At 43.1% G+C, this 27,139-nt stretch overlaps 3 protein-coding genes across 5 annotated transcripts; 2 read left to right on the forward strand and 1 right to left on the reverse strand.

Annotated features, from left to right (window-relative positions):
- Nucleotides 1-6,986: 6,986 nt before the first annotated feature.
- LOC131240648 (uncharacterized) lies at nucleotides 6,987-14,439 on the forward strand. Of its 3 annotated transcripts, none has more exons than XM_058239023.1 (8): nucleotides 6,987-7,376; nucleotides 7,791-7,919; nucleotides 9,159-9,226; nucleotides 9,341-9,490; nucleotides 10,588-10,664; nucleotides 10,812-12,776; nucleotides 13,283-13,433; nucleotides 13,526-14,439. In XM_058239023.1, exons 4-8 carry the CDS (start codon nucleotides 9,352-9,354, stop codon nucleotides 14,257-14,259), a joined length of 3,066 nt encoding a protein of 1,021 aa, XP_058095006.1. In that variant the 5' UTR covers nucleotides 6,987-7,376; nucleotides 7,791-7,919; nucleotides 9,159-9,226; nucleotides 9,341-9,351; the 3' UTR covers nucleotides 14,260-14,439. The 3 variants fall into 3 exon arrangements, with proteins under 3 accessions (XP_058095006.1, XP_058095007.1, XP_058095008.1); XM_058239025.1 differs by having other exon boundaries at nucleotides 6,988-7,376; nucleotides 10,833-12,776; XM_058239024.1 differs by lacking the exon at nucleotides 7,791-7,919.
- Nucleotides 14,440-18,902: 4,463 nt separating this feature from the next.
- LOC131239066 (pentatricopeptide repeat-containing protein At3g03580-like) lies at nucleotides 18,903-23,011 on the reverse strand. The gene is made up of 2 exons (XM_058236626.1): nucleotides 22,990-23,011; nucleotides 18,903-21,454 (listed from the first exon to the last, which is right to left on the reverse strand). The coding sequence occupies exons 1-2, from the start codon at nucleotides 23,009-23,011 to the stop codon at nucleotides 18,903-18,905; spliced, it is 2,574 nt and encodes an 857-aa protein (XP_058092609.1).
- Nucleotides 23,012-25,172: 2,161 nt separating this feature from the next.
- LOC131238693 (dirigent protein 18-like) lies at nucleotides 25,173-26,136 on the forward strand. Its single transcript, XM_058236309.1, has one exon. The coding sequence runs from the start codon at nucleotides 25,193-25,195 to the stop codon at nucleotides 25,970-25,972; it is 780 nt and encodes a 259-aa protein (XP_058092292.1). The 5' UTR covers nucleotides 25,173-25,192; the 3' UTR covers nucleotides 25,973-26,136.
- Nucleotides 26,137-27,139: the final 1,003 nt, after the last annotated feature.

Here is a 27,139-nt window from a genome sequence, read left to right on the forward strand (position 1 = left end):
AAGGTTTCATCTATGGGCATCCACGTACTCAGTCTTTTTATGTGGTATGGCCCACTTATTCTTGAATCTGCTTGACTTTTTGGTTCACGTTCTAACATGGGTTCGTGGGTGGATCCATGACTGCAGGGCCATTCATCCGTTTCTCCCGTTCATTTTACAGCTTGGGCTAAACGAATCGAATCCAAATCTTAAGGTGGACCGTGTCATAATAAAGAATGGTGATTAAATGCCCACCATTTTAAACTACTTGGGGCCACTGGAATGTTCATCTCCCATCCAAACCTATTGATAAGGACATAGAGATCCAGATGAAAGGACCACAGAAATATCAGCTTGATCAAGACTTTTGTGACCCTTGATAAGTTTTTAATAAGAATCGCCACTGTTTACTGTGATATGGTCCACCTGAGATTTGAAACTGCTATAAAACATTTTCTATCCTGCTCTAGGATGAGCTGGCGAAAAGGTGTACGGTATGGATGTAAGACACATATATCAAGGTGGGCTCGGCCTTATTTATTTATTTATGCCGTTGCTAGCTAGATTACCATCACCCAGAGATAACGTAAGCCGGTCGGCAAACCCGGACATGACAACTGGCACATCCCTCCCTGTCCGTGACGGACGCGGATTAGATACTGACAGGTAGCGAGTCGGCTACTAAAGTGACGTCATCAAGTTCTGTAGGCCAAACTACGATGTATGCGTTGTATCCATACCGTCCACCCATTTTGAAATATCATTTTAAGGGATCAGCCAAGAAATGAGGCATATAAAAATCTGTAACCCCACCATAGAAAACAGTTGGGGAGAGTAATTCCCACCGTTGAAACTATCCTAAGGCCCACCATCATGTTTATTTGAAATCAAACCTGTTCAAAAGTTAAAAAAGACATGAAATGAAATAAGAGAAAACACAAATATCAGCTTCATCTAAAACTTTGCGGCCTTTAGAAGTTTTTGATGGTGGGCGTCACTGTCTCCACTGTTGTCTGTGCTGAGCTTTGGATTTAGCTCATTCTGTGGATATTGATTAAATGATCTTTCCAAATTGATGGAAGGTTTGGATGTAAAAAATACATCATGGTGGGGCCCACGGAACTTGGTGACGTCACTTCAGTAGCGAGTCTCGCTGCTTAACCTGCCAGTACTTAATCCGCGCCCGTCCGTGACCTCCCCTCGATTCCTGCTTAACGCGGCTTCCGTGGATCTTCGGATACACTCCGTGGATCCTTGACCATGGAGCCCACCTTGATGTATATGTCTTAAATCCACGCCGTCCATACGTTTATCCAGCCGGTTTTAGGCCAAGGACAAAAAATGGAATATATCCAAATCTCAGATGGACCCACGAAAGGAACCGTGGTGATTGAACGCTGACCATTAAAAACTTCTTGAGGCCCACTGGAATGTTTATTTTCCATCCAAAATGTTGATAAGTTCACACATTCCTCGATGAGGTGAACACACGATTATTGTCTTGATTCAAACCATTTTTTCCCACAATAATATTTTAACGGTCAATCACCACTGTTTCCTGTGGTGGCTCCATCTGAGATTTGGATCTACTTTATTTTTGGGCTCATGCCTAAAAGGGGCTGATGAAACGGATGGACGGCGTGGATGTAAGACAAAAATATCAAGGTGGGCTCTACTATCAGGGATCCACCGGCCTTGGTGGATCCGGGAATCCACCGAAGCCGCGTCCGTTACTGATTATATGGACCCCACCACCCACGTCAGCCGTTGTCTGACTCCCCATTATGTCAGCTCGTGGATGAAAAGGCAGTCGGAAGCTGCAGAGAAAGTTACCAATCCTTTTCAACCTTCCCCACATGCACATTTCTGGGAAGCAGTGAAAGGCACATTTTCAAATCATGGGCAGATCTGATCCAACGGCTGAGATCTAACCCTTGGATTTGGGTGATTATGCACTTATTCGTCCACGGACGTTACCGTCGTCAGCCATGCCAAAAAGAACGCCCAAGGGTGATTATGCGAATTGGAGGTCGTTTTCCATACAACGCGACGGATAGAAAACTACCCTTGTCCCTGACCGTCCAACCAGTGAGGCCACCGTCAACGGGCCATCACCTAATTCACATAGTACTTGATATCCTAACCATCGATTGTTGGACGGTAGATTGATGATTAAAAAGAAGAACGGGTAATGGCAGACGCAGATTGCTTACTAACACTGCCACTAGCGAGTATAGTGCTCTATGGGCCCATCATGATGTATCTATTTTATCAACTCCATGCATCAATTTTTACATCACTTTACAGGGAATCAGCCCAAAAATTAGATAGATCAAAATCTTGGTTGGACCACATCAGAGGAAACAGTGGTGATTGAAGGCCTACTATTTAAAACTTCATGGGCCACAAAAGTTTTGGATCAAGCTGGTGTTTTTGTTATCCCTTCATCCAGGTATTTTTTGAAGTAATCAACGGGTTGGATGGCAAATAAACATTACAGTGAGCCGTAGGAAGTTTTTAACGGTGGGTGTTCAATCTCCACTGTTTTCCTGTGGTATGGTCCACCAGAGATTTGAAACTGCCGTATCCCCTAAAATAATGATCCAAAATAGATAGACGGCATAGATAAAACACGTACGTCGTCATGGAGCCTACGGAGCACTGTCCAGATGTGACGTCGCTACCTGCAGTATCAGTACGCAATCCGGTAACGGTCTTGTTTGCGTCACTTGAACTCATGTGATCGTCCAGTTTCAGATGAAAAGGGAGCTGGGGCCAACGCCTTTGTGACTAGAGAAAAGCTTTGATACTGTCACATGGTGGTGGATGATGCGCAAGTTCTTGGAAATCTCATACGTGGGCTAAAAAAAGCTTCCAAACAATGGATTCCAGCTTATTGAATTTGGCCATAGTATACATTTTTTTTTAACGGTTGAAAATACAAAAAATATCAAATGGCCCTATTTCGACAGACAATATCCATGAATCAGGCATTAGACTGACCTTATCCTGGGACTGTGATACAGCGACAGTAGGTTTCAAAATCTAGAGTGTTTGAATGCGCGCGTACAATTGAAGACGCTGGTGTACGAAGAATCATACCATGGCAGCGTATCAAATAACTCCCCGTAATTAAATGGCGAAACCGCGTCGTTACCCGCACGTGTAACGATAGGTGGGGTCGTTCATGATAAATCTGAGACAAAGGCGAGTGTTTTTAGCATTGGCGTTGATTGTAAGAAGAACGAGTGAGATGGAGATAATTTATTTATTTTATTTTTTAATTTTAACACACGCGCACACACCCCACACACTCACGCCTTAGCGGGAGTTCACCACCTATGGGTACCCTTGACCAGGTGTTCAAACTCCTGATAGTCTACCACTTGAGCGAGGGTAAGGATCGGGAGAAAATCTTTACATTGACCGCCTTACCCACTTGAATTGACGGTCTAGATGACCAATGAAAGGGGGCGTCTGGCTCATGGTATTAGCTAGGATCACGTGGGATAGAATTGCATTTGGTTCATGCCAATTCCACTCCATGTTTGGGAAGAATGGAAAAGCTTGGAATTAGATTAGATAGAACTCTGTTGTGTCATGTGCCAATTCCATTCAATTTTAGGAAGTTGTGTAGGTCTCACCATAATACGTGGGCTATATTCACACCGTCCACCCATCTTTTGAGATTAGTTTAGAGCATGGGCCAAAAAATAAGCAGATCTAAAGCTACCACATAAGTTTTGGATCTACATCATTTTCAAGCTTATGCTATAAAATGAGGTTACAAAACATATTATCAGTTTAGATATAACATATATATGTTATTCTCAATAGTTTCAAATGATGGTGGGTATATCCATTCAATGTACCACCATATGACAAATATTGTATGGAATTAAGCTTATTCCATGCTAACAGGGAAAATCCCTGCCGTGTGTAATAATTACTTGTTTTTTAATCTCATCCCACTTAATTCTTCCCAAGCGCCAGACACCCCTAAGGGTCTGTTTGGGCAGTGGGATTAGGAGGGATTAAGTGGGATGGGATTCAAAAAACATAATTATTACCCCAGGGACTGTCCCCTAATACTATGGGGATAAAATTAATGGCATGCTTTGTTGATAATATGGTGGTACATTGAATGAATATACCCACCATCATTTGAAATTATTGAGAATAACACACATGTGTTATATTTAAACCGTTCGTTTGTTTTGTAACCTCATTTTATGGCATGGGCCTAAAAATGAGGTAGATCTAAAACTTATGTGGCTCCAAAGAAGTTTTCAACGGTAAGTATTCAATCCCTATTGCTTTCTATGGTGGGGTCCACTTGAACTTTAGATTTATCTGATTTTTTGGCCCATGTTTTAAAATAATCTCAATAAATGGGTGGACGGTGTGGATATAACTCACACATCATGGTTGGACCTACAGAACTTGTTAAACATTGAGTGAAATTGGCACGGGACACAATGCAATTCCATTTAATGTAATTCCAAGCTTTCCCATTCTCACCAAACATGGAGTGGAATTGGCACAGGATCAGATGAATCCCATCCCACCTAATCCCTTCTAATCCCACTGCCCAAACAGACCCTAAAGGATGATGGTCCCTTATTCCCTGCTCGCTTGACAAGTTCAAAAGGGCCACATCATACACTAAGTAGTCTGCCTCTGCCAGACGCAAGCATTCCTCCCACCGTAGATTGGCCAATAAACCAGAAGTGGGGCCTACCAATCAGAGGATACCAACCGTCCGATCGTTAGGACTTCCAATGACTAGAAATAGACCATTGAAGAAAATACATTGAGCAGTTCTGAGGGCTGGCTGGAACACACCAATGTGTACACCTGGCTACAGTCCATCTTCCATCCAATCCGCAGGTTTTCAGTTTTTTCAGTTCTAACAAATAAGGTCCACGGTTCGTTAATTCAGACCATTCATTTGTCATAGTCTACCGAGGATGAACGATGCCCCGAAGGCCTTTGATTCGTGGCCCACCGATAGATGGTTACGAATCCAACTAAGAAACTTTCAAGATTCGTCCTTTGGATGTTCCGTTAGGTGCATGGTCCCCCGGTGTCGGAGGTAGCTGGCCAACTTACCAAACCCCATGATGGGTGGGCCACGGTTGTCATGATTGAAAACCCGGTCACACCGTACAAAGACTCGAGATTAATTCCTCTTGAAGTTAAAAAAAAATTAACGCCGTATATGTTTGGTGATCCAAACCGTTCAGATTAAAAAGTCCATAGATGGGCCCCACCATTGAAATAGATTCTCACCGTCCAACAAAAAGGTCATTTCGACACTGTAAATATTGCAATAAACGTGTGGATGAATAGTACCTCTAATCTCGCTAGGTGGGTTTTCTCATTGGGCACTTACTAGCGGACGAATGGATTAGATCAGTTGATACGGATCCCTGACTGTGGGGCCAACCGTGATGTCCGTGCCTTTCATTCACGCTTCCATCTGTTTTGATAGTTCATTTTGGCATGATCTTAAAAATGAAATAGATCAAATTTCAGGTGGACCACATCATGAGAAGAATTAGTGATTGAATACCCACCCTAAAAAACTTCTTCAAGGGGCACCGTATGCTTATTTGCCATCTAACCTATCGACAAGGTCACAAAAACTTAATTAAAGGACCCACAAATATCAGCTATATGAAAAACTTTATTGTCCCATAAAAAGTTTTTAATGGTCAGTCACGGCATTGCTATAGTGTGTGGTTGGATGGGCGGCAAGGATACAAGGTACACAATATTGGTGAGCCTGACATTCATGGATATGCGTGAGCTAGGCCAGTCCGAAGCTGACAACTGTTCATCCAATTGAAGAGACCATTTTTAGGGCATGAGCTTGGAAATGAGTCATGTCCAAAAGTCTAAGTTAATAATAGGGTGACAGAAAGCAACCGGAGGGGAGTAAATGAACCCAGTTAGCTCAGTCAACTTGTCTCGACTCAAAGAAGCTCGATTCAATTAGGTTTGAAGCTGAGTTCGAGTTGAGTCAAGCTGATTTTTTTAAGCTCTAAAAAATTTCAAACTAAGTTTGAGCTTGCCCGAGCTTAAATTGACTCAGATCGAACCCCAACCCGGATCGAAGTAGTTCGGTGACTCAGTTACTTTGATATTGACGTTGCTCGCCAAGTGTTTGATAAAATGATTCAACGAAGTATTAGTTAGTGGCAAAGAAATTATTTATATGAAACAAATATCAGTTTTACTTGATTTTGATATTGCATAGAAGGTGTTTAATGAAATACTTGCTACTGTTTTACAAGTAATTAAAACTGTACCACGTGTTTGTGAAAATGATGCAGAGGCTCAATTATGACTCGAGCTGGCTTGAGATGGCCAATCAACCTTGAGGAACGAGCCAAGCTGAGTTCAAGTTGGGTCAACTAATGTCCCAGTCGAGTCAAGCCGAGGCCAACTCGGCTCGGTTCAACTCGATGTACACACCTAAATCCGGCACTGAAACCCACCCTTAAGACCTAAGGGCATTTTGATATTTATTTACCATCTAACGTATGCATAAGGTTAGACTGGCGAACGAAGGAAAACAGTCATATGATCAAAAATTTCTGTTGCCCATGAGAAGTTTTCAACAGTAAATGTTCAATCCTGGTAAGAAATCCTACGGTGTGGTCCACTTAAGCTTTGAATTTTTTTCGTGTTTGGGCTCATGATCTTTAATGGTCGGTTAAAATGGATGGACGGCGGGGATGAAATACATACTGAGCCCCACACAGCTACTGTCAGGACCGTGTACGTTCTTGCAGAGGTAGAACGCAATCCACGTACCTCCCTATCAAACCTGTCGAAAACAGGGGTTATTATTGTAATTAGCTCAAAGGCCAAGTCCTAAGATATGCTCATTAGCTCTGCGTCTACGGAAACGGCGAAACTTGAAGCGAAACCATCTCCTTTCAGCACGAAATTCCCTATTAAATATAAATCAGCGCAATAAAGCCAGAAACTGATATTTATACCCCTTACTTTTGATAAACTACCCCTTTTCCTCTCTCGTTTACGGAGAAGAGTGCATGTCAGTCACTAGTACGACACTTGAGTGTGTACATGCAGCTCGCTATTAAAAAAATAGGGGTGTCGATGTCATCCCTCTCTTTCTCTCTCGTAATCCATCTTCACGTATAAACTCAATATAATAAAATCTTTCACGTCCGCTGCAGTCGGTGGGAAGGAAAAATGGAAAAAAGAAAAGAAAAAGAGTCTTTTTGCTGTTAGAAGAGAAAAGAAGCTCCAAAACAATCGATCGTGCCTGGAAAAGCCGGAGAATCTCCGGCCCAGTTCTCCGTCGGAAGAAGTACGGTCGTGTCGGAATGTCAGATACCGGTCTCAGATCGTCACTCTAAAAGGTGGAGAACGAAAAACGTCCTGTAATTTCTTCTTTTTCCGTGTGTCAGATTTCCGATTTCCGGCGACTGCTTTTTATTTTCTTCGGCACCTTTCTCCTTCCTTTATGTCTCCCGATCTCGCTCTCCGATGCTGGTTTCTGTTCTGGAATCCGATGCCTATTCGCTTTGATCTCGTTTCTCTGATGATTTCGCAAGCTTTTTGCGGCGATTTCGAACTCGAATTCAATTTTCCTGCTGGAATCGAGCCTTTTAGCGGTCTTGATTTAGTTCTACGTCATCATTTATCAGTAATCACTTTTTTGTTTAATGAAATTCGGACTTTTTTCTTGGGTATTTTCTAGCCCAGATTCCCTTTTTTGATGGAATCGAGGGTTTATCGTGTTGATTGATTGATTCTAGTTATGTTTTATGCAGATTTCGTTACTTTTGCTTGAATATAGCGGTTTTCTGTCAGTCGATTCGGAATGCGGCTTGCGTTTTACTGTAATGAGGCTTTTGTTGTGTTCCGTCGCTGTTTTTTGGTGAAATTGCAGCTTTTCTCGGGTACATGCTGACCTAGATTCCTTCTGGTGCGTGAATCTTGGGTTTCCGTGTTGATTGATTGATTCCCTTTTTTGAATTCTCGAGGGATGAGGTCTTTTCCGTCCTTTCTTTATCGTTTTGTAATTACCGTGAGCTGATTCGAGTAGCTGCTTGTGTTTTTTAGTAATCTTCTTCTTGTTACGTTTTATCCATGTTTATGGTGAAAATGCAGTTTCTCGTTACGTATTTTTGGTTAGCGTTCTTTCTTCTGCTTGAAATCTGGGTGTTTGGTTTTTTTGTGCGTTGATTTTCTGGTTTTTTATTTTTATTTTTATTTTTATTTTTTATATGAAATTTCATTTAATCTTGATTTCTATGGTTAAATTTTTAGGGTTTTTGCTTCTTCTTCGTCAAATTTTTTTTTTCGCTTCTAGCTGCTTGCATGTATACCGGAGTTAGCTTTTTGTTCTGTTTCGTCGCTGTTTTTTGGGTGATATTGCAGCCTTTTCCGGTACTTTATGGTCTAGTTTCTTTATTGTGGTTGAATCTAGGGTTTCGTGTTTGATTGACTGATTCTCTTTTTGAATTGAATGCTCATCTTTCCTTGACCTTGCGGCTTTTGTTTGTGGGTTTTAAGATAGATTTCTTCACATTGTTTGGAGTTGGGGTTTTAATTTTATTTGGTTTTCACCTCGCATCTTTAGCCTAGTAAGTGGTTCTTTTGTCGTTGATTTTGGCTTCTTCCTGGGAATTTGAAGCCTTTTCTGTTGCGTTTGGATTTGGATTATCGAAGGATACAGCATCCATTGATTCAGTTCTTTTCTGATCTGAATCTTAATCTTTTGGTGTCTTGGGGTGAAATTGGTTGGAAGTTGGTGGCTTTTCGTTACAGGAATCTGGTTTCTGGTGTTTTCTATATGCTGGTTTCTGTTATGGCTTCTTCACTAACCCTGAACTTGTAGTTTTTGGAAGGAAAACTTGAATTTTTGGGTAGCAGTTAGGGAATGAATTTAGTATTTTACTTCATCTTGAATCCAGCTTGTTTTGTTCGTTTTCTTTTGTGGTCAAGCTGAGATATATTGTCTTAATGCTCTTAGATTCTGTGAGCCCTCATTTTCTTCTCCTTAGAGAGGGCTTCTTATCATGTAAAGTCAAGCCCTAATGTTTTCTGCCTCTAATTTCGGATGCCTTGAATCTAGCTTTTTATTGTTCTTTTCAGCCACCAATTATTATTATTATTTCCTTTTGTCTTGTTTGTAGGTTTGTAGCTTTGCGTCTGCGCCACAAATGAAGATTTTTTCTACACATATATGAAGAATGGTTTGCTTGTGAGTCATTTTTTTTTTTATTCTGACTTGGTTAATTCGTGATGGCTTTTTTCCCTCGAAAGAAAATGTAAGAAAAGATGTGGCTCTTGTGAATGGGTTTTCCCTCCCTTGCAGGTTATGGTGAGATGAACAATCTTAAGAGCAAGAAGGTCCATGATTTTGAGAAGCCGTTTCCCGGATGTATGGGAAGAATGGTTAACTTTTTCGACTTGGGCCCGGGAATGGCTGGAAACAGGCTGCTTACGGACAGAGCACATCGAGATGGTAATTTTAGTTGCTTGTCTTCCTTTTCCTGAATGTGTGAGAGGCCTACACTTAGCATTACGTATGATCATTTCTTACATTATGACCTTGAGCTGTTTCTGAAAGGGTTTTGCACCCCTTTTCTGTTAATAAAGCTTTGCAAGTGATATAAAAAGGGTTGTCCCCCTTGGAGTATATAAGTGATGATCTTATAGATATTTCTGATTTTGGATATGATATAAAGTTCTATTAAATGGTTCTCTGAATTATTTATTGTGCTTTTCTCTTCTTCTTCTTCCTTTTTCCCTTTGAATGGTGGGCTATCCATTGGTTCAGGTTGACTGATACCAGTATGAAAGCAGGGATCTTCCTCTCTAACTTTTGTTCTCAATTAACCTTTTGTCCGTCCAGATCCAAATTGATTATTACATTTTTTGTAGACTGAACCACCGAATCTGTCAGAAATATGCCACTATCCTTCAAATGCAATATGAATCTGCATATTGTGCTGGTAGTACTGTAGGGTCTTTGGCTATCAGTTACCCATTTTTGTTGTTTCTCATTTTTTCTTCCTTACTGTGAAATCTTCTAGGTATCTGCTTTCCATTTTTTCCCGCTTGTGAGGTGTTTGAAATTGCCTTGTTATCCTTCAAGAATTCCAATGTTTAAGCTTTTAAGGATATAAATATGCAGAACATAACCAAGAAGGATACATGCACTGGCAGTTCACCCCCCCCCCCCCCCCCCCCCGCGTCTCTCTAATGCTCTCACTTGGGCTTCCTGGTTTGAAAGTGTATCTCCATCTCTGGTGATTGAACGTGAAAATTGCTCAGTGGCTCACCAATTTTTTCCTCTTTTCCTGATTGACGTTACTGTTTTGCTATGGCACCATCATGAAACCAGCAAGTTGATCAAAACAAGAGAAGTTTAAGGACCGAATAATGGGATTGCTAATTGAAAAGGATGAGTAGCAGTACTATTAGTTTGGCTGTTCTCCCGAAATAGCATCCATCAAAACCATGGAGCTGTTCGTGATTCATGGTTCTGCTAGTGTTTTGGTTATTAACTCTTTAATGATACTGTTCCGCTAGCTCTTGCTGACAAGAATGTTTTAACAGGTGCTCCACTTCCAAGAGGTCAGGTGCATGCTAAAAAGGTGGTCGAACCCAATGGTGATCACATAGAGGATAAACCAGTAAGTTCCTCAAGCTTTTTACTCTTGGTATGTCATAAGGAAAAAATCATACTATCTGCTCATTGGCATGGAAATAAGTTTTACCTAGAATATGTTTAGTATCATTAATATTGAGGTATACATAAAGCATTTATATTCTGAAATCAGGTGCAATTTTGGGGCATGCAGGCAGCATATGAGTCAAAGAGTTCTTCAAACAAGAAATCAAATGGAACGCCCATGAAGATGCTTATAGCCCAAGAAATGTCGAAAGAAACAGAGTCTAAGCATCAGCCACCTAGTGTTGTTGCTAGGTTGATGGGGCTTGATGGCTTGCCGGCTCAGCAACCAGCTTCAACTGCACAAAGAAGCATGCCAGAAGGCTTTTTGCGAACTGCTTCTATTAAGCCTGGGTTGGTGCGGAGATATCGGCATCAAGAAAATGTCCTCCTGGATGAGCAAATGCCCGATTTCCATCTGTCTCAGGCTAGTGCCCAGGAGCAGCCAGAATATAAAGACGTGGGTGATGTCTGGCAGCAATCATATGTCAAAGATCAACCACAGCAGAATGGGAGATATAATGAGAACTCAAGTGAGAAAAAGATGGCACTTGTTCGCCAAAAGTTCATTGAAGCAAAACGTCTATCAACAGATGAAAAGCTTCGTCAGTCGAAGGAGTTCCAAGATGCACTCGAGGTCCTGAGCTCAAACAGAGATTTATTTCTCAAGTTCCTTCAAGAACCGAATTCCCTGTTCTCAAAGCAAGAACCGAATTTCTCAAAGTATCTCTACGAACTTCAGTCTATTCCTCCATCCCCTCCGACGAACCGTATTACAGTACTGAAGCCATCAAAGTCTGTGGAAATGAATGGGTGTGTTGGTTCGGATACGAAGACTGAAATGCAGATAAAGAAACAACAACAGTTGGCTGAAGAAAATCAATGGGACAAGAACAAGCATAGCTGGACTTCTTCCTTTGCTCATCAGAAGGCTGATAACTCCCAGCCAACGAGGATTGTGGTTTTAAAGCCTAGCCCTGGAAAGACCCACGATATCAAGGCTGTTGCCTCTTCCCCGACCTCATTACCAAGAATGCTACACGATAAAGATTTGTATATAGATGCAGGAACTGATGAATCGAGAGGATCAAGAGAAATAGCAAAGGAGATCACGCGCCAGATGCGAGAAAGCCTTAGTAGCCGGGGGGATGAAGTTTTGGTTTCGTCTGTGTTATCAAATGGGTATGTCGGCGATGAAAGCTCATTCAATAGGTCGGAAAATGAGTACTTACAAGAGGAAAATCTCAGCGATTCAGAGATTATGACACCAACGTCAAGACATTCTTGGGACTACATCAACAGATACAGCAGTCCGTATTCATCATCTTCCTTCAGTCGGGCATCCTATTCGCCAGAGTCATCGGTCACTAGAGAAGCTAAGAAGCGGCTTTCAGAGCGGCTGGCAATGATGACATCAACTGGGAATAGTCAAGAGCAACGACAAGTCCGGAGAAGCTCTAGCACATTAGGTGAGATGCTCGCTCTTCCAGATAAGAAGAATGTAAGATCTGGTAAAGAGGGCAATGGAGGGCCCAGCACCTCCAGCAGCAGGTCATATGGTGGAGAAAAAGAACTGAGGGGTCCACTGGCCTGCTTGTCTGGTAGTGGGAACAGGGAGGAGGGTATGGAAGATTCTCCTAGAAATCTATCAAGGTCGAGGTCTGTCCCGGTATCATCTACAGCATATGGAAAGGTTGGGTTGAGTGATGAAGTTCCTGATCCCAAAATCAGCAAGTCCATTGTTCAAAAGGAGGTAGCAAAGCCAAAGAGTGGGAAGTCATCATTCAAGGGAAAGGTTTCGAGTTTATTCTTCTCCAGGAATAAGAAACCTAGTAAAGAGAAATCTGTTCCATTTCCTTCTGTCGGAGTTCAAGTCGAATCGCAGTCTTCTGCTGCTGGAACACCAGAGATTCTCCCTGATGCAAAGCAGCTATCTGTCGGTTCGATAAGTGGGGATATTCCAGAATGTGCTAGCGATGGTGGCTTTGGAGAAGGGCATGCACTCAATCTGGTAGGATCATCATCTTCAGCTTCCATCTTGGTGGGACCGAAACTGAGCACTTGCTCTTCTGAGGTATGTCCACTTCCTTCTATTCGGTTTACATGTATGATTGTGAAATATGTAGAATTTTATGGATATCAAATTATCTTATATAAATGTTGTACCATATCACCCATATTTCCATGTAAGTAATCTGTCATTTGGGATCTCTTTTGTGGGACAAGCTTTTTCCAATTGGGAAATTTGACCAAATTTTGTGGTTATGGCTGACAGTTTTCTTTATTTGTGCAACTGGGCTGATTGGTTTTGTCAATTATTTAGCTATATGTGATGGTACTCAAGTACATGCATTTCGTTCTATGTGGGTGGACGCACACATGCACAAAGCCATAAGCTAGTACTTGAATATGTTGGATAGTGTTTGATATTATTCTTGTTATTATTGTTACAATTTTCTTATTGGGAGATGATATTATTCTTGTTATTATTGTTACAATTTTCTTATTGGGAGATGATATTATTCTTGTTATTATTGTTACAATTTTCTTATTGGGAGAAAAAAATTTACATTTTTATAGGCAGTTTTATCTTTGGCGAAACCCCGTGCACCTGAAAATGCAAGTGAGAACCAGGACCAGCCAAGTCCCATTTCAATTTTAGAAGCACCATTTGAAGATGATTTCAACACTCCACAATCCTCTGAAAATGTCAATGAAGACTACTGTTCAGGTAAAGTTCATTCGAATTATGTGGTGAATCTTTTTTTCATTTTCAACCTCATCATACTTAGAACCCTAGTTGGGCCCATGTCTTGAAAACAGAACCATCTGCGCGTCTCCACCACAAATCTGGATTAGCTGCCAAATCTCCTTTGATATCAGTCACACGTTCCCTTTCATGGGATGATAATGTCTCGGAAACTGCCACAACAACGTATCCATTGAAACCATCGAGCACAACAAAACCATCGGCAGTTGCCTCCAACACGGAGGAGGAAGAACGTGAAAGATTTTTGTTCGTCCAGTCATTACTCTCAGCAGCTGGTTTAGATCATAAGAAGCCCGACACAGTGTTTTCCAGATGGCATTCGGCAGCGAGCCCGTTGGACCCATTGTTGCTGGAACAATGCATGGACTGGAAAGAAGAAGATGAGGAGCAGCAGCCGAATGAGGCAAGGCGCCGGAAACGGAGGTTGGACAGGTGGCTTCTATTCGACTGTGTAAATGCGGCCCTGGTGGATATGTTGGGCTCTGGAACAGATGAGAACAGCCCCGGGTCAATGGATCTCTGCAGGAAGTCAGCCCCACCAGGGGGGACAGTGGCGGAGCAAGTGTGGGGAAGAGTGAGGGAGTGGGTTTTAGGGGAGACAAGGTGGTTTTCCGAGGAAAGTGAGACAAGCATGGTGGTGGAGGAGATGGTGAGGAAGGAGGTGGTGGAGAGAGGGTGGGGGGAGCTGATGAGGGTAGAGGTAGATGGGTTGGGAAGGGAGATGGAGAGGAAATTGATTGAGGAGCTGTTAGAAGAGATGCTGGTTGAATTGACTTGTGCTTTGTAATGACTTGTTTTTCTTTTCCTTTCTTCTTCTTGTTTTTTTCTTTTTTAATATTCCTTCCTCTTTTTCTATTATTATTAAGATGAGGATGATTTGTTTTATGGGGTGGTTCACCAACGAAAAAAGAAGCAGGTGAGTCCGTATGTGTTTGATAATGAATTCTGTCAATTATTTGTGTCTGCAGTTTAATATTTGTCTTATTTAAGGGATCCTTTTTTTTTCCCCCCTGTTTGTATTATTTGTAGAGAATCTGATGAAGCTGTTGTTGCAAGTAGTGGCGAGAATCAGGCACATCTTCTAATTCTGACTACTAATTATTGTTATTATTATTATTATTTATTGAAAGAGAAATTATATGATCCACTTCAAAGGTAGCGTCCATGATTATTCAGGCCATCGATCCAATTGGTGCCATGGCGTCCATGATTATCGAGGCCATTCGATCCAATTGGTGCCACCATCGATGGGCCGTCCATGATTATCCAGGCCATCGATCCAATTGGTGCCACCATCGATGGGCCATCCTTCAAAATCTCTATGAATTGGACGAGGAGGCTAGCATGGTAGCAAGTTGGGGTCCATGAAACTGAAGGTGAGGATTACCAAATAAGGCGCCCTGCACTGGTTATGAACGGAGCCTGGGAATGGGAACCTAGTTGCGAGGGAGGAAATGTGTACATTTGTGATGTGAACATAGCCTCAAACGGCAATGGAGAAAATGTGCTGTTTTGCCACAGCACATTTTCCATTGCCTGCTGCAGCTGCCACGAAACTCTGATATCACAACACACACTGTCTGCTGTATTCACTGCTCCCATGAGATGGACGGAAATACTTTTGAGAATAAAGAATAGCTAGCAATCAAAACGCACTCATTTCACTCTCTGAATATCTAACGAAAACTGGGCTGCTTGCTTCCGGTTTTTACATGATGGATTATATAGCTTTTCCATCTTCAATGCTGGTATGCCCAACCATGGCGGCCTTCCAAATGCCCTCTTATCATATGTGAAGTTTACCTGCATTCAATCCTTGTGGAATCATGTCGGACTGTTGTCCTGTGATCGAGTCCTTTATTTGATGGGCCGCTCATGGACTCATGAATAGTGGATGCTCCAATTATCTTCCAGATTGATGTTCCATCTTGGCCTACAAAATAATATATGTAGATTGTTGAGAAAATAATACAATAGCAATTCACATTCAACAGAAGTTATAGCCTATGCCAAAGATCAAACAGTTGGGATCTTCCAACCTAGAGAGATTTTCGGGCCGTCCCCCAATCCATGGTGGGGCACATCACGATCAACGTTCTAGATCAAGGAACCACGGGTGAGCATGCCATAGTTGGTTTCGAGGTTATCAGGACCCCAAAATTCACACCAGATGGCCGATCCTAACCACTGATTGGAGGAATTTTGATGATTGTGAATGGGCGATCAGGAAAAGTCGCAGCCGAGAGACGCACATTGGAGCAAAATTCCACGCTGGGTCCCAAACGAGAAAATGTATGGTCATGAGCAGAACTGTAAGCATATTTCATCCTTAACAATGCAGTAAATCTAAAGATTGGACCCTACACACACTACATGTGGAAGTGGTCCGGACTGTCCATCTACAGTCAGGAAATGCCCTTCCATCTGATCTATGTCAGGTGTGGGGTCACGCTTATGAGTAGGTTGGTTTTAAATTAAAGGCCATGAGCCACCCAAGAAAGGGCCAACAAGTTGTTTGTCCATCTAAGTAATGCCGTTAAGTGTGACTAATTGATTGAAGTCCTCCATGGTATGATCTCATTGTCTCAATGCATGTAGGCCATGGTACAAGATCCATCTCTACTTGTGACAAAGGAAGTCTCTTTCAACAATCTTTTCATTCTCGCCCAGGTGGAGTTCGGCAATTAACCCTTACTGATGATGGGTTCGCCGGCTCTACTCCCGGCGGGAAAAGTCTCACCGTTTTAACATGCAGGACACCAACTTGACGCGCCTGTTTTCAGGGATATCATTTGATCGTATCAACCATGTCGTCCCAATCAATGAACTCCTCAACCTAAAGTCTGGCATGAAACACTAAAATCTTGAGTTGATTTCAAGCTTACACCTCCAATCTTTGAGATAATAACTTCTACTAAAACCCCAGTCCTTTTAATATACTTTCTTCAATGGTACTTGGTGATGGAAGGAATTATTTCAACGACTCTAGATCGCTATTGGTTTGTATTGCACTAGACGTTGTGCATGTTGCTTGTTCTGCCTTCACATGAGCTATATTTGAATCTACTGGTGGATTTTAATAAGGGTTACCTCTAGAGTTGGGCAGAATTCGACCCGATCCGGTGGATCCGACCCGATTCAAACCGAATTGAAGGCCCAGATCGGTATGGATCAAGTAGGACCACTCAGATCCGATCGTACATCGGATCGAGATCGGATCGTGGTCAATCCGGACCGATCCGATCCAAAATCCGAACGAACCCTAACCCCTCTTTCTCACCCAAAGGAGGCACCGCACCCACCCATCTCTCCTCCTTTCTCTCCCGATTTCCCTCCTCTCCTTCGTTCTCTCCTCCTTTCTCTCCTTCTTTCTCTCTCGGTTTCCCATATCTCCTTCTTTCTCTCCCTCTCTTTCCCTAGACTCAACTCGATCCGACTCGATTCCGTTTCCTAGACCGAGTCGGACTCGGTTCGGGTCAGGCCAACAAGGATTCGGATCGGATCGAGTCAGCCCTGTTGGACTCAGTCCCGGATCGGATCAAGTTCGGGTCAGGTTCCTGAAAAATTGGATCGAGCTGAGTTGGACCCAATCCGGTCTGACTCGACTCGATGCCCACCTCTACTTACCTCTAATTAAATGAGACACTGAAGAGGTGAATGGCAGCCTATGTGGCACATAGGTGCAAGATCTAGACCATCTACCACGTTGGGCTTAGCATGAATGTGCCTTGTCCCAAAATTTGGAAAGTTTCAGTAATTAAGTGGACCATAAGCATACACTGAATATAGGCTACTGGTGAATTTCTTTCTGACATCCACTGATGAGTGGGTTGGTTGATTTATGGGCCGGGGCATATTCACGACAGGCCCTAGCTAATACTTGGACCTGGTCACTCATATGTGTACCATGTTGGCATCTGCGCCCCAATTCACCTCTTCGATTGTTAAGTGTTTGGATACATGAAATCCATACGGATACAAAAATGTTTTCCACTAATGAGATGGGTGGGTTGTTTGGACAAGCGAATTCCACAGTAATCATTACTCTTTATCAGTCCGAATTCTTTGGCGCAACAAGCAAGGTGACTCGTCTAATAAATTTGAAGATTCCACTTGCCATCCAAACACACATCCCATTGTTGGAATTCTATGCTCTACAGTGACCATAGAAATTATCATTGGATAATATCATGTTATCCGTGGAATCCAAACAGAATCCATGCATCCAAACACGCCCCTAATAGAGAAGTAGCCTGGAAACTAAATGTGTATATGCAAAAGTAACTAGGAATCCTCAAAAAATGGAAAACCATGGATTCTTATTTTTATTCAGTTCTTTGTTTTGGATTTCAGTTTTACATGGATTCCATGAATGTTCAACTTCTGTGTTTTCTCTGCCTCAGAGAAATGAACGTCCACTTTTTTTTCAGGAAAAATTAAGAAATGGAAATCAATTTCCATTGCTACAATTCCCACCCTCAAACTGGGAAAATCAATTTCATTGCCTGGGATTTCCACATCACCAAACACCAACGCAATCCAAGTGGAAAGGAGAACTGAAGAACATTACTCTCACTTTCAGGGGAATACTGAAAGAAGCTTCCAAAACTAACCTTACCTTTTCAATTACTAGGATGCCCTTGTTGCCATGGTATCCTTACTAGTCCTTGGATCAGTCCATAAGATCTGAAGTAGTACTGCAGATTATATCAGAATCAAGGGCATTTACCTTGAATTCAAATCAGCAGCTCTCAGAAAAGACCAACACCTCAAATCTTCACCCTTCTCAAGTAAACACTCAGTTCTGTGAATGTTAGAGATAATAATTCAAACGAGCGCAGATCTAATGGCGCATTCCAGCTATATCCTTCAGAGGCAGTTGGGGTACAAAGTAATATTGCATCTCGATCCGGTGGGGCACCAGTTAGACGGGCCATAGATGAAAATATGCAGTGATTGTAGAAATCCCATCCAGTGATCAACGATTTTCGTTATCTTCAGTGTGGAATGTTGCTCGCTTTCTTCTACTGTCCATTTGCAGGCCCCAATTACCAATGTCACAATTTATGGGCAGTGGCCTGTCCATGTGGTGACTCACCAGATAATGGTTCTGATCCATGTGGGGACTATAACCATGACTCACGCAGATCATGGTTGGCGCTCCCCTTCTGAAAAATAAGAAAGATGTATTCTCCTCCATTGATCACATATTCACAACACTTAATCCTGGTTTCTTTATAAGCTCTCGCTTTCTTCTACTGTGCATTTGCAGGCCCCAATTACCAATGTCACAATTTATGGGCAGTGGCTTGTCCATGTGGTGACTCACCAGATAACGGTTCTGATCCATGTGGGGACTATAACCATGACTCACGCAGATCATGGTTGGCGCTCCCCTTCTGAAAAATAAGAAGTATTCTCCTCCATTGATCACATATTCACAACACTTAATCCTGGTTTCTTTATAAGCTTTCCATCTTCAAACACTCTCCTCACCTTTACTGCCTCATCCCACCTGCCGGCAGAGGCATACACATTCGACAACAGAGAATGGTACCCACAGTTCTCTGGCACCAGTCTTGAAAGCCATTCTCCCACAAGCTCCCCAAGCTCAACATTCATGCTCATCCTACAAGCACTCAAAAGAGCTCCCCAAACAACGCCACAATCCGACCCATTGGGCATTCTCTCAATCAACCGATAAGCTTCTTCCAATCTCCCAGCCCGTCCAAACATATCGATCATGCACGTGTAATGCTCTGGGCCTGGTTGAATCCCATGCTTCTTGACCATCAAATCAAAATATTCACACCCTTTGTCAACCATGCCAGAATGACTACAAGAAGAGAGCAGAGAGATGAAGGTTATGGAATTTGGTTTATGACCATCTTCTTCCATCCGCGTTAGGAGCAAGCATGCCTCTTCCCCTTGCCCATTCATTCCACAAGCTGCAATCATAACATTCCACGAGCTTTGATCTCTCAAATGACCCATTTGCTCGAATAAGGACCGTGCATTTTCTATAGATCCATTCTTTGCGTAGGCATCAACGAGAGAATTGGCAACCAATACATTCAAATCAAGCCCAATCTTCAACACAAAACCATGCAGCATTTCACCAAGACGAGCTGAAACAACACTAGCTTGGATTACAGAGATCATCGTGACATGGTCTGGGTTATGCTGGCTTTCCAACAGCATTTGGCGAAATAATTTCACAGCAATCATGAAAAGGCCAAGTTTTACGGATCCAGAAAGCACTGTGTTCCACGTGACAATGTTTCGAACAGTCCTCGATTTGAAAAGGACTTGCATACTTTTCACGCACCCACAGATCATATACATGCCTATCATGGCATTGGTTACAGTTAAATATGAATCAAAACCACTTGAAAGACAGTATCCATGGATCAACTTGCCTTGTTCTAGAGATCCCATCTCACTGCATGACTGAAGGATAGTAACCAGAGTGACAGAATCTGGCAAAGCCTCACCACCACGCATTCGAAGGAAGAGGTGCATGCTCCGACGAGCCTGACCGTTCATATTATATCCCAGGATCATCGCATTCCAAGTGGCCGTATTGGGTTTCTCTATGCAATTGAACAAGAAAAAGGCAGCCTCAATATCCAAACACTTGCCATAGGCATCAACTATTGCAGTACCCAAAACAACATCACCATACAATTCAAAACCTTTCTTGATAATGAACCCATGGACTGATCGGAGTCTTTGCAAATCTGCTAAACTCGCATATGCAGGAATGACATTAGCGATGGTGATCGAATCCAGTTTCACATTTGGTTCATGGAGCATTCGGAGAAAAAGCTCCACTGCCTCATAATCATGCCCATTTTGAGAATACCCAGCAATTAGAGAATTCCATGAAATCAAATTTCTATCATGCAATTCTTCTTCGAACACAACACGGGCACAATCAACTCTCCCAAACTTTGAGTACATATCCAAGATGGAAGTTCCCACGCAGACATCCCACAACAGCCCCCTACAAATCAAATGGCCATGTATGCTTTTCCCTATATCCAGATCTCCCGCTTGCACACAAGCCAGAATCAAACCCAAGAAAGTAACACGATTTGGGACAAAGTTTTCAACCTCCATGGATCGGAATACATCAAAAGCTCCAACCCAATTCCCACTTCGTGCATAACCAACAATCATCGAGTTCCAAGACACTAGATCCCTTCTAGGTATATCATTAAAAAGCCAACGTGCTCGATCTAATCTCCCGACCTTTGCATACATTGAAATCAATGAATTAGCAACAAGAATATCCGACCCAAACCCATTTCGACTCACAAAATCATGAACCAATGCCCCTTTCTCCGCCCGTCCCAATTCACCGCAAGCCAGAATCACCCGAGCAACACAGCCTGAGCTGGGAGAAAAACCTGAATCCTGCATCCACTCAAAAACCAACAACGCTTCCTCATGAAACCCATTAATCCCAAATCCCCAAATCAAAGAATTATAAGATGAAGCATCTCTAAAAGGAATTTCCTCGAATACACGGAGTGCATCTCTAGCTCTACCAAACTTCACATACATAGACACAACAGAATTGCCGACCGTGTTCGAACTAGAAAACCCATATTTCATAATGAACCCATGAAGGCCCATGCCCGCATCGGCATCCATGAGGCTCGAACATGACTTGAGAAGAGGAGGGAAAGTGGAGCGCTCGGGTTTTGAGGGTGAAAGGAGGAGTTTCTTGAATGAGAGGAGGGAGTCCAAGAAGAGGTGCTTTCGGGTGAATTCGACGAGGAGGGAATTCCATGAGGAGATGGTTTTGTGGGGAAGGCGTTCCGATGCGGGAAGCGCGAATTCACAAGGGGTTTCCAAGGAAGAGATTGGATAGGTGGAGAAGAAAGGGAGAGGTTCGAGTCGACGGAGGAGGGGTCGAGCTGCGATTTTCTTGAGTGAGGGATCCGTGTTTGCTCGTTTGCTTTGACGCTGTTTTGCTGTTTGAAGTGCAAACGAAGGATGGGAAGAGAGAGCAGTTGGAGGGAAATTTGAATCTAGGAAATGCTAGTTACCGTTGGGGTCTGTCGGGGCTAGTTAGTTAGAAAGGAGGATTGAATCCTACTCGCGGTGACACGTGGTAGGTGTGGAATTGTGGCCGTCCGATGGTCATTAAAGGAAGATCGTTGGTGGATTTATCAACCGTACATGCGTGGTCCGACTGATGAGCGGACCAGCCTACTTTTAGGCCATTAATAAAGGAAGCGGATTACATGCTAGGTGGGACGCACTGTGATGTTTGTGAGAAATCCACTCCGTCCATCCGTTTTGCCAGATCACGTTACGACATGGCCCCAAAAATGAGCCAGATCCAAAACTCAAGTGGGCCGCACGATAGGAAATGGTGAGGATTGAACGTCCACCGTTGATACATTCGTGGGGTCACTGAAGTTTTGAATCAGGCTAATATTTTTGTTTTTCGAGTTCATCCCAGTAGGAATGACCTTATGAACGGCATGGATGGCATATACACATCTCGGTGGATCCCAAGGATGTTTCAACGGTCGGCATTTCCCTTCCCTCTTTTTCCTATCTGCGGATGGACGAGGTGGATTTCTCATGGATCGCAGCTTCACGTCGCAACGTGGCTGGGCCGGCATGATGAATGGCTGTGATTTCACACACGTGGCAATGTGGTACGTGTGCCAGCAAGTAGGATTCTGATATAAATCGTGCAATTAGCCTTTGAAGGTTGAGTATCTTTGTTCATGTGGTGGGCTGTGGTCCATTCCGTCGACGAGATCACTTGCAGAGTCATCATCTCGTCCCATCCATTTTGAATGACCTAAATCGTGCGGCTGTGATCATTAATGATGGTTTGTTTGTATTATCTACAAGATAAAGTGGGTTCCACATCCAACGGTTCTTGTTAATAAGAGGTGGGCCACAGTTAGATCCATCGGTTGGATTATTAGGATCGTCCAATCAATCTGATTTTCTTTTTTTTGGGATCCACAAGATAAATGGTCTGGATCATGCTTTGGGGATCTCAGTCATCCAAATTTTGGCTTCATCTCCAGATTGTACTTTGCTATATTGCATCATCGACCGTTGGTTCACAGATCACTAAATGGAGGGTCAGGATCATCCTATCTCGGGTAGTTCTGGAAAATAGTCCTTCCAACAGCGCATCCATCAGCACAGCGGTATGGATCGCTGATATGTGGGTCCCACTTGTACGAGCTGAAAACTCGAGAATGCGGTGCATATATATTGGGTGGAGGATCTAAAGCCCAATCCAAGCAGCTGAAATTATAAATGGGCCTTCTTCATTCTCGTCCATGCCTCATGACCCAAGACCAGCAGTGGGCCCAAGCCCATCTGCTAGTCTTGGGTCATAGACTGCTACGATGGTTCATTGCCACCGTTTTAGAAATAGTGTGACTCTTGGACAGCACGCGGGGCATAGTTGCACAAAATCTAGACCGTCCAAAGTACATACCTAATTGTGGATAGAGCAGAACCAAAAAATTACATGGAGAATGTACGCCACTCATTGTCTTACTTTTAGACATCTAATTGATGGCCATTAATTGGATGGTCAGATACTCAGATGGACGGGTCACCACCATTTTCAACATTATGGTGAACTAGCACAGGAGTCTGACTGGTGTTTTTATTTTGTAGGATGGATGGGGATGAGGTCGACAAAGCCACCTCTATAGAAAGCGGATTGGGCGTCGGGCCCACAGTGATGTATGTGTTTTATATTCAGGCCATCTAACCGTTTTCCCATATCATTTTAATGCAAAACTTAAAAAAGGAGAAATGAAAATTTCAAGTATACCATACCACATAAACACGGGGGATAAACTTTTCTAATGCCTATGGTTATGTTTATTTATTTGATAATATGGCAGACAAGTGGATGTAGAGAAAACACAAATACAAGATTGATAATTAAAAAAAAAAAAAACCTTTTGGGGCCCAAGAAGTTTTTAATGGTCGGCGTTCAATCACCACAGTTTCTTATAGTATGGTCCACTTGGGCTTTTGATCCACTTTATTTTTGGGCTCATGCCCTAAAATGAGCTAGCAAATTGGATAGATGGTGTGGATAAAACATATACATGACAGTGGGTTTCATGGAGGTGTTGGTCCCCACCCAATCAATTGAAGTGACTTCACCAAGTTTTACGAGCCCCACTATGATTTATGTGTTGTATCCACACCATCCATCCAATTGGAGAGATCATTTAAGGGCATGACTCAAAGAATGAGGCAGATCAAAAGCTCAAGTAGAAAAGAGTGGGGATCGAATGCCTCCTGTCAAAAACAAAACTTATTAGGTGTCATGGAAGTTTTCGTTCAAGATAATGCTTGTGTTTTCCCGTCTTCCATGTCTTTGACAAACTTATAAATAGATTGGATATCAAATAAACATCATGGTGGGACCTAATAAGGTTTCAACGGTGGGCGTCACTGTACCATTGTTTTCTGTAATGGGTCCACTTGAGCTTTCCATCTGCTTTATTTTTTAGCTCATCCCCTTAAATTATCTCCTCAAATGGATGGACGGTGGGGATACAATACATACATCTTGGTGGGGCCCACAGAACTTGGAGACGTCATTTCAGCAGCTAATCCGCGTCCCACGTCTACACGCGTTAGACCTCTGTGATTAGGGGTGTCAATGGGCCGTTCTCGGTCTTGAAAGATCAGCATTCTGAATAGGGTCACGCCCTGGCCCGGTCTGTTAATAGTCCAACGTGTGAACTCTGATAGTCCACCACCATTCTAAAATGGGGTGACTAGCTGTAATTCAGACCGTGAAAATCGCCAACTCAATTTTGGATGGAGCATAACCCAAAATTTCCGCCAGTAAAGTGATACTAAGCACGTGATCTTGAATATGGACCGCTCAGTATTTCACTTTTCAACGTTCATTTGATAGCCATCAATTGTACGGTTAAAATATTCTGAACAGTGTAATCTCAGACATATGGTCCATCCACATCGTGCCCCACAATTTTTATGGTCTAGATAGTCTGCACGAGTTCCATGCATTAGGAGTATGAGTCACCACCATTTCCAAAATGGTGGTAAACTATCTTAGGACTCTAGCGGTCTTTCCATCCATGCGTGGTTTGGTTGTACTTACTATCACTAACCAAATAAAACTCATTTCTATGTACCCTTAGCATCTAAAGCATCCGCATGCCACGATTCAATAATAGCCGAACATCAGAGATGGGGTATGCCACGTGTCAAAGATCCAGGCCATTCATCGGGTAGGACGTAATGTGAACATGCCATATATGAAAAATCAGGGCTCTGAATTCATCCATTAAGCCACAAAAGTGCGTTGAATTTGGATTGTTGAGTATTCTCTGACCACCTATTTTTCTCATACAAGTTACTCGATCATCATCTGCCGAAGAATACTGTCTTTGGTCGATGTACCCTACCTGCGGAACAGTCTGGATATTTGACACGTGTGTTGTCCGTCCAGATCTCTAACACGTGTTCCTCTCATTGAATCACGACCCGTATCCATGAAACTCAATTTAATTCCCAAAAACTTACTCCCCTTTCTCCAACTGCTACACTTTCATTTCAATATTCATGTCTCCCAAACACGTCCCATCTGAATCCTAATCCTCTATTTAAACCCTCAGCCTCTCATGCAAAAACCATCCTCACGTTTTCAAACTCAACCCACATAAACTCATTCCAACATGTCCAATCAAGCATCACCACCGTTCATTCCCCTCCTTGTGCTCCTCATTATACTCCACGTGGCACAGATCATCGCCGTTGATAACACTGCTGGAACCTCAGCAGGCCCCACAGAGGACCACCATCCTGACTCCACTCTAGAGTTGTACATGCACGACATTCTTGGGGGCAGTGGGCCCACAGCCAGGCCCATAACTGGCTTGCTAGGGAACATCTACAACGGTCAGATCCCCTTCGCCAGGCCCCTTGGATTCATCCCTCCAAAAGGTGGGGTCCCACTTCCCAATGCCAACGGTGCAATCCCCACCGTCAATGGCAATAACGGTGTCCCCTTGGGAACTGGGCTAGCCGGGACAACTTTCATGGGGACCTCAAATGGGCCGACTGTGTCCAATCAGGCCCAGTTAGGACCCGACGGTCTAGGGCTGGGATTCGGTACAATCACGGTCATTGATGATGTGCTGACCATGGGACCTGATCTAGGGTCCCAGGCAGTCGGAAAGGCTCAGGGTGTCTACGTGGCCAGCTCTGCTGATGGGGCCACACAGATGATGGCATTCACGGCCATGATCGAGGGTGGGGAATACGGCGATAGCCTGAATTTCTTCGGAGTCTATAAGATCGGGAGTGCCACGTCACATTTATCGGTGACCGGCGGCACCGGCAAGTTCAAGAATGCATGTGGGTTCGCCGAGGTCCGATCGCTGTTTCCATCTGGCCAGCATGTAATGGACGGCACAGAGACATTGCTGAGGATCACCGTCCATCTCACCTACTAAAGTCCAAGGGGAGGGAATCAAAGGCTGAGATTGAAATTTGTGGGTGTGTATGTGATATGTGGGAGTATTTTTAGTCCCTTATTATGTGTTAGGTGTGAGGTGCGGGTCACATTTAAATGTGTATCCCTCAGTACCATGTAATGGTGTTATGAAATAATTCAAGTGTTCTAGGGTGATGATTGGAGGTTATCATGGATATGGGGGAGTGATCTAGCGATCCAAACCGTTCAACTGGTGGGACACACCATGTTGAGCTATGTGCACAAGTTACACATTCATTGGATGATCCTAACCATTTGAAACGAATGGTTACGATCATCTGATTAATGTGGTTTTGCATCGTGGCCGATCTAAAGTAGTGGTCTCCGGCGATCAGTTCCAATCACCTGCCACGTGTGATGTACACAGTGCAATCAGGTTTTTGGTTTGTACAGGTGGGCTTGGATTAATCCGTATTGTCGATCCGGTGGGGCCCAATATGGATGGACCATTCTCCACAAATATCCGAGATTGGAATATCCGACGCCATCTAGGAGATTTCCAATGTCCCACTGAGTAGATTTTTGGGGTATGGCCCCATCAAATGTGGGGTCCAACAGATCAATGGGCTGGATAAAACATAGTCCGCGTATACTTACAGATCATTGGGTGGAGGGTTTCTTATATATTGCAGAGGAATTATAGGATCTTGGAGCCAAGCAAGGTTTTCAATTATGAAAAGTGGGTCCATGGTTCTGTAATCAAAACCCCCAAGCAAGGTTTTCAATTATAAAAAGTGGGTCCATGGTTCTGTAATCAAAACCCCCAAGCAAGGTTTTCAATTATGAAAAGTGGGTCCATGGTTCTGTAATCAAAACCCCCAAGCAAGGTTTTCAATTATGAAAAGTGGGCCCATGGTTCTGTGATGAAGACCATGGATCCGTTACAACTGTAGATGGATTATACTTGTATAAATTTCCTTGATGGATTGGAATGAAGAAGTTATAAGGGCCACCTTAGTCCAAAGCACCTTAGTTCTTGGTTCTAATTAGGCTAAAAAAGGGCTCGCCCTGTAAGGCTAGATTGGGTTGATACTCCAAGGAAAAGGAAAAGAGAAATGACCAAAGGTTTCAAATAGCGAAATATAAGATTTGTGAATGAAATGAGCTAGGACCCATCATCATCATC

Source organism: Magnolia sinica, chromosome 3 (genome assembly GCF_029962835.1).
Source record: "Magnolia sinica isolate HGM2019 chromosome 3, MsV1, whole genome shotgun sequence".
NCBI classification, from domain to species: domain Eukaryota; kingdom Viridiplantae; phylum Streptophyta; class Magnoliopsida; order Magnoliales; family Magnoliaceae; genus Magnolia; species Magnolia sinica.

Excerpts from the sequence above, each read along its gene's own strand:
- LOC131240648 (XM_058239023.1), top strand. The coding sequence starts at position 9,352 with ATGAACAATCTTAAGAGCAAGAAGGTCCATGATTTTGAGAAGCCGTTT. Across the intron at positions 10,665-10,811 it reads ATCACATAGAGGATAAACCA|GTGCAATTTTGGGGCATGCA; the intron begins GTAAGTTCCTCA and ends TTCTGAAATCAG. Across the intron at positions 13,434-13,525 it reads CAATGAAGACTACTGTTCAG|AACCATCTGCGCGTCTCCAC; the intron begins GTAAAGTTCATT and ends TCTTGAAAACAG.
- LOC131239066 (XM_058236626.1), bottom strand. The coding sequence starts at position 23,011 with ATGAGTGGCGTACATTCTCCAT. Across the intron at positions 21,455-22,989 it reads GAGTGGCGTACATTCTCCAT|CAAAACAGCGTCAAAGCAAA; the intron begins GTAATTTTTTGG and ends CACTTCAAACAG.
- LOC131238693 (XM_058236309.1), top strand. The coding sequence starts at position 25,193 with ATGTCCAATCAAGCATCACCACCGTTCATTCCCCTCCTTGTGCTCCTC.